Below are 7,254 nucleotides of genomic sequence, written 5' to 3' on the forward strand. Positions count from 1 at the left end.
AAAAGCCCACAGTCTCATGAATATCAGCCCAAGGGAAGCAGGAGTGAGCCGTTCAGAGATGAAAGTGCGGAGAAATAAAAGCTCAATTTAATCTGCTTTAAAACCCTTCAACTTAACGTTTGTGCTTCAAACTCTGAGAGTGAAGACTGATTGCGGATAAATAGTTTCTTACCATGCCTGGAAGCTATTACACCCCTCTCCAACATAGCTTCCTATTCAGCAGCCTCAGTTTTCATTACCAGCTCTAATAAGTCTTAACATTATTAAATGCCAAGCGGACGATAGGAAGAAACGGACCCAGGGAGGGATCTCTCTTTAGCGCTTAAAGAGGAGCGCTCTTAAACCCCTCTTTGGTGGCTCCCCGCCATGAGAAGGGCGACCCTGGGAGAAAGCGTTTGTAAAAAAGCAAGAAGCCAAAACCAAAGTTGTGAGTGTGCCCCCCCTCGCTCTGTCCATGTGTGTGTGTGGGGGGGCATCTGGGCGAGCTCTGGACTCAGCCCCGGGTGAGGGCTGGATGGGGCTTCTCACTCTACTGTGAAACTGATGTCTAGGGTCAGAGAGAGAGAGAGAGAGAGAGAGAGAGAGAGAGAGAGAGCCTGCCAACCCACAGGCTAGGGTTCATGCTGGACACCAAATCTGCCCACAATCAAACCCTTCCTTTATTTGAATTGCCACTGCCCCTCCACAATTGCCTAAGGTCAAGTTGCAAACTCTGGGATCCAAAGGCTCGTGGATAGGCTCGCAGCCACCTGAAAGGTGCAGGAACTCACAAGGCCATCCAATGCCCCAGAGTGCCACTCACACCCCAACAGCAACGGGAAGCCTGGGATCTGTCAGGACACCAGCCCCCTGCAAACCATTTCATTCTTACAGGTTTGTACATTCACACCTGTGTTCCCAGCCAGCCTCATCTGGACTGGCCAGACCTGGTCTCTAAACCCCTGGAGACTTGGAGCATACTGGGTTTCTGACAGGGAAAACCTCTCTCCCGCGAAGCCTCTGGTTCATTGGTTTTGTGAGGTCTCTGAGTTCTCCAAGGCAGAGGGATTCCCCCCAAACACAATCCTCTTTCTGTCCCTTTCCCAGTCCCTTCTTTTCCCGGCCGCTGACCGCTTGCCGTTCAGTGTCACACTGAATTCGACACAACCCTCTTCGTACACACGGTGCAAGCAGTCTCTAAACAAACCCAAATATCCCAACTACTTCCTGGGGGTAACTTTGAAGTGTTTGGTGTGTAGCATGTACCTTAGAAAGATTATTCAAATTCGGAATCCATCAGTAGTACTCTGATTTTTCTTTAAAGATTAATTTGTCTTTCTGATAAACTGAGATAAACCCTGGGTTTTCAGGAAGGAGTCCCAGGGCTCTGGGCAGAATGGCTAAGGCAGCGTCCAGAGGCCATCTCCTGCAGCAGAGCCTAGGCCCCTCTGGCAGGCCTGGCACAGCGGGATACCAGCTCGCGTGCTCTCTCATTCTCTCTCTCTCTCTCTCTCTCTCTCTCTCTCTCTCTCTCTCTCTCTCTCTCTCTCTCTCTCTGCTTCTGTCCCGGGAGAGACAGCAGCCCTTCTAGGGTCCCCAGAATATGAACAGCCCTGGCACTTGCTCTCCCCTCCCCAATCCTTTGCCTTGGATTGGGCTGGTGGGGGTTGGGCCTCCATCTCTGGGTGTTGTCTTTAGAAGTGGGATTTTTGTCTGTGAAGTTCATCTTCAAGGTTGGGAGGCACTCCGGAGAACCAGAGAGAGACCTAGACCTGAGGTGCTAAGAAGGGACTCTGCAGAAACCTCTGGAAGAGTTCTCGAGTGACAAGGGTTTTTTAGTAAACGTCCTACTCTTTCCCCAAGGAGACTGTCTTTCTGATTCTGTTTTGCCTCCCTGGAGTGTGCATTCCAGGCGCCCTCTTTTCCGGGGTCAGTCTTTGGAACTCTGAAATCTTCATACCCATCCTCACCTCCCCTTAGGACCGCATTTTCATATAGACAAGAAAACTTCCGCCGAAGGAAGACTTCCCCATCCAAAAACAGAAATAACATCCCGGTTCTCCAAGCCCGGGATGCAGGCGCTTGAAAGAGAAAACTGAGCGCAGGAGTCCGCGCAGGGAAGCCTAGTTAAGGTTGGACAGAGGGTGATGAGTGAATCCCCCGACCCTTGGCATCTGGGAACTTGGCCTCCAGCCCCTGAGACACACACAGTGCTTGCCAAGAGGAAAGCACCCGTGTGCCCCCACTCCTCCCTGGCCATGCGGGACTGAGAGGCGGCCCGTGCGGCTCGAGCTAATTTTTATTGATTGCAGCGGTCGGTCAGCTGTCAGGCGGGGTTTCAAGGGACCGTTTAGAAAGCGTGTGCGGGGCTGGTTAACAAATTCATTTAGGGAGCCCCGGGCGGGCTCCTCCTTCCTCGCCCTCCTCCCTATCTCCCGCACGCTTGCCCAAGTTTTCTATAAATAATTGATCGACGACAAAATGCAGGCTCCAGAGGCTGCACAGGCTGTGGACCTGTGAGCGCGCGGGTCGAGGGGAAGCGCTGGGGGTGGGGGGCAGACAGCTGAGGCGCAGGATTGTGCTACTCCGCAGCCTCGCTCCCAGGACTCGCGTGGCTCGGAGGAATAGACCCGAAAACCCTAACGCCTTCAAAACCCAGGCCGCCGGCGATCTGCGACTTTTCCCCAGCTGTGGCGGAGGTTAATCCGCACAAGTTCTCACCAGAGGCGTGGGAAAACGTGGTCTCCGGCGTCACGGGCCACGGTAGGTTCTTACCTTTGTCGCCCAGGATGCCGTCGATGCTGTGTTTGGCTTTTTTCTCGCCATCTTCTTCCTTCTTGTCTCCTTCCTCATCGTCCTCTTTCTTCCCGAACTTGATTCTGAGCACTCGGCTAATCGAACTCACTAAACCTCAGAAATTAAAGGCAAAAGAGAGAGCGTATAAGTTGTTGGGGCCGAGGAGTAGGAGGCAGAAGTCAGACAACCCCCATTCTCAGCTCCCTGCTACCCAGGCACTTCATCAGAAGTCTTGGCCACTCCTGGAGCATGTATGTCCAGGTAAGCCTGAGGAGGCAGCCACCAAGTGCTTCTCAGTAGGAATCCGTGGACGTTCACCAGGTGCCTGACCCTACCTTGTGCCTACGTCCGATCACAACACGCCTGCCTACTGCCCTGGTGTTGCTCGGGCCTGGCTATAGCCAGGCAGGTGTGCCCTGGCCCTGCATGCCTGCACACAACTGTACAGTCAGATACAAATCCAGCAGCTTTTCCCCACAACCACAGTGTGGTCTGAAGACTTCGATTCAGAATAAAGGGGATGGGAGCCCAGGTACACCAGCCTTCCTGGGGCAGGTCTTTCTTTCTCGAGATCGCTTCCCCAATGCTCAAGAGAGCCTCACCTTCAAGGCTGGCTTCTTTTCCACTCTCCTTTTTAGCCACCTCCATTCATTCTTCCAAACCTCTCCTTTTCCAACTTTCTCTTCCCCTCTCTCTTCCATCCTTCTGGCTTTTGCTTCACTGTTAAGCCTGTACGCCACTCCACACCTCTAGATGCCTCATTCGCTTCCTCTGTCCACCCCCAGGCCTACACTCTGAATCTCCAGGGAGACTCCTGGCCAGCTCTGCCACTGGCTCAGCTACCTTCTCACCTGAGGGTACTGTGCTTCGGTCACAGTGACCGTCCTTCAGCAGCCGGTCCCGGATTTCCCAGCTGAACATGCCGGGGTTCTCTCTCTTATACTCCTCAATCTTTTTCTCCACATCCGGAGTCGCCACCTGCTTCAGAGGTGGAGGTGGGAGAGCAGGAACGGAGAGATAGGGTGGGGGAAGGGAAATAGTTTTAGTATCAACACCCCTCCACACACACCCAAAGCTTCCAGCCAAGCTGGCCCCTCTGGCGGCCATTCCCTTCCTCCCAAGATGAGCCTTGGGTTTTCAATGTTCCCAGGATGACATCAGTGGAGGCAGCGATAAGAAATAAAATAAAATATAATTCGTAACCCTGTGGTCCCTCCTCACCACCTCAGGCAACACTGAAGAGAGATTTCCTAGGGTGGAGATGCCTGGTTCAGGGAAGATGTAGGGACATTCCAGTGAGGCTTCAAAGTCTTGGACAATCTAACGTTCAGCTAGCCCATCCTTCAAAATTTCAAATAATGGGACAGTTTCCGAGCTAAGGGAAAGCTCCTACAAGCTTTTTCATGGGAAACTTCCAGACAACCAGGGGTGCTAGGTGACACGGGATATCGAGAGAGGTGACAACCAAGGTCCATGGACTAGAGAAGGCCTGCTGCCAGCCTTAGAGGCAAAAACACTCACTCTGGGCTTGCTGCCACCGATAGCCCCAGGCCGGATGGACCCAGTCTCCTGGTACCGGCACAGAATTTTGGAGACACAGCCATGGGAAACACGGAGCTGACGGGAGATGACGCAGGGCCGGATGCCGTGGTGGGCCATTTCCACTATCTTGTGACGGATGTGGTTCGGCAGAGGTCGCCCGTTGATGAAGACCCCACCAAGCTGATTGACCCGGCCTTGGCCAAGAGGGGTGGACACTGGGGGAGGGAGGAAAGAGAGTGAGTGCAGGACAGAATACAGTTAGTGTGGGGGAGGGGACCCAAGACTGCTAATAGCTGATCTCCGAGGTCTTCGTGAAGACCTGGGAGGCTCCAACAGGGAGAAAGAAAGAGTCCTGGCTTTAGGGCCTTGGCTTGTTTGTCCCCTGTCCTCCAAAGTCCCTCTACACTGCAGGAAATGAAGATACACCTTTGGGTGATCTAAATGCCAGGAGGGACAGAGTGAAGCCTGGTGGCAAACAGAGATCCTAAGATCAGCTGTGAATGGTTCTGGGCCCCTAGGCTGGGGGTCACAGGCTGACAGCCGTGGGGTGGGAGAATGTAGCCCACCAAGTCAGTCCCACACCTCTGGCCATTAGGACTCAACTATTCTATCCCTTAGTTAAAAGGCTACTTGACTCCCAACATTTCTAGCTCTGGCTTGAGCACTCAGGATTGTGGCAACTGAGCCTGCACAGCCAAAGGACTGGGGACATAAAGCTGTCTGTGTAGCGTGGGGGGGGGGGGGACATGAACCATTCCCTAGCAGGTTCCCGTTTCTTTTAAACACCCTTAAAGTTCTCATTTCGTTTGGGGGCAAATCGAGGACACACTCCACAATGACCACAAGCTCCAAAATATCTCAACTTGGTCTCAGACATTCAGTACTTGTCCCAGCAGTCTTTGCTGCAACTAAGCTAAGATGGGTCAGTGTGTGTGTGTGTGTGTGTGTGTGTGTGTGTGTAAGATAGGCATACCTGGTGTGTTCTGGGGGAGGGAAAACTTAGGCAAGCCTTAATGCAAAGTCTACACAATTTTCTTACAGAAGGTTGGGGGGGACACTCGGTGCACTAATCCAGCCTCGATCCCCCCAATTTGGGGACTCGCGGCTGTAGAGATCTGGAAGATTACAACGATTTCACAGCGGCCCGAGTGGAGGAAGCAGACGGAATAATTGGAAAGGGGGAGGCTAGAAGAGGCTCGGTCTGCTGAGCTGTTCCTACCGCCCCCTCCTTACTTTCCCGCTCCCCTCACCACCAATTTTTCTTTGCAAAAGTAGGTATCTGAAACCACTCTCAGATTTAATCAGAAATCGTGCGTCGCCGAGCCAGAGTCACTCGGTCTCCGTGGCGGGATACGCCATTAGCGCTGGAGAGCTCTCGAACGTCCAACTTTATATTCAAGAGCCTCTTTAGCGACCGGCACTCGGCTCTCCTCAGTATTCTGCGTCATGTTGGGCAAATATTGTCCTAATCCTTCGCGCGTCCTCAGCCGCCTGTTTTGCTTGCATTCGTTCCAGGAGAGGACTCTGGCAAATCCCCGGCTGCCGCGCTCTCCCGCCTGCGTGGCCGCTCGCGCGCACTTGATCACGCAGCCCGCTCTCTTCGCCTCTCTCTAATTCGGGGACCCGGCGGCTTCTCGCGGCCCGAGGGAGGGGGCTCCCTCCCTAGATCACCGGCTGCCAGACCGCCCCTTCTCGCCTTCTCTCTCCATCCTCCCGCACCCAAGTGGGGCCCACACAATGACAAGAGGGGCGGCTAAAAAATAAAATTGGCATGCCGTTTCTAACTGCTCCTGAGACACCACGGGCTGTCTGAGCGGAGGAAGGTAGAAGACCCTTCCGTGACTGGCTGAAAGCCTTCCATCGGTTTAAATAGAAAAGGGAGGGGGCGCGCAAAGGGGCCCTTTCTCCTCTCCCGGCCGATCGCCGCCACCGGCCTGTCCCCTCTGCATCCCCGAGTGGCTAGAGAATTTGGCTGAGTATGTTTCAACACCCAAAAGAGTGCCCTGGATTGCTGTATCCTCTCTTGGTCTTGAGTTTCTCTCTCGGGACATTTGCAGACTTTAGAAAGACGGAGTGAAAAGTTATGTTTTAAATTTTTTTGTTTTTGATTTTGCGGGGAAATATGGCATTATGTATTGTTTTCAATTAGTTTGTGTCAGGGCCGAAAAAAACAAAACAAAACAAAACAAGCCAGTTAGTAAGTTGCTTTGGAGGAAGCGGACAGTCTGGGGGAGTAGAAATAGAGCATTGCTTGTTGGTATTTCGAAATAAAAGGGGTTGGGACCCCATCCTGACTTTGAGGGACCGATTCAAAACTAGGGAAGAAAGCCGGCGGCGCTGCGCAGAAACCCGTGAACTCCGCTGTGTCAGAGAACAGTGGGAAACCCTGGAATTTACCGGAGCGCAAAACGGACCAGATGCGAACTCCCCGGGGAGTCGCATCCTGCTGCGAAAGGCCTGCAGCCGGTGACCCACGGAACGCAGGCCGAGGGTCAGCGAAGTCCACGCAGAAACTGACAAGTGTCCGCTCTAGAAACTTCCCGGGTCGCACGCGGAGACTGGGACCCAGCAGAGCCCCGGAAGCCCCGCTGCTCGCTCCCCTGGAGGATGCTATCTCCGAGGCCCTCGGGGCGGGGGGGACCCTGTAAAGGTCTCCTATGCGCTCTTACCTTCCAGGGGGAAGCCGGTGCGCGGGTAGTTCTGCCCCGGGCCGGGTCTCATCATCCTGGGGACCGCGCCGGGCAGCGCCGCCATTCCTGCGCACGCTGGAGACGAATCCAGAGTCGGCTGGATAAACCTCTTGGCGTCTCTTCCTTTCACCCCTGCTGCGATCCTCCTCTTCTTCCCTCCCCCCCCCCACTAGCCTCTTCCCCTTCCCTTCTGCACAACCCCCCCACCCGGCTGCAGACGCGCCCCTTCCAGAAGCTGGGCGGGGGG

General features: G+C 54.1%; 1 protein-coding gene across 4 annotated transcripts in view; it reads right to left on the bottom strand.

The window, feature by feature from the left end:
- Pax7 (paired box 7) overlaps positions 1–7,186 on the bottom strand; it is a 101,788-nt gene extending 94,602 nt beyond the window's left edge. Inside the window, exons 1-4 of one of the 4 annotated variants that reach the window (XM_031379274.1) lie at positions 6,987–7,186; positions 4,297–4,532; positions 3,627–3,753; positions 2,755–2,883 (exon numbers count right to left, since the gene is read on the bottom strand). In XM_031379274.1, the coding sequence (XP_031235134.1) occupies positions 2,755–2,883; positions 3,627–3,753; positions 4,297–4,532; positions 6,987–7,071 (577 nt within the window). In that variant the 5' untranslated portion in view covers positions 7,072–7,186. Of the gene's footprint in view, positions 1–2,754; positions 2,890–3,626; positions 3,757–4,296; positions 4,533–6,986 lie in introns of all 4 variants that reach the window. The other 3 variants (XM_031379272.1, XM_031379273.1, XM_031379271.1) reach the window with 3 other exon arrangements.
- Between the last annotated feature and the right edge of the window lie 68 nt (positions 7,187–7,254).

This window comes from Mastomys coucha, unplaced genomic scaffold (genome assembly GCF_008632895.1).
Source record: "Mastomys coucha isolate ucsf_1 unplaced genomic scaffold, UCSF_Mcou_1 pScaffold18, whole genome shotgun sequence".
Lineage (NCBI taxonomy): Eukaryota > Metazoa > Chordata > Mammalia > Rodentia > Muridae > Mastomys > Mastomys coucha.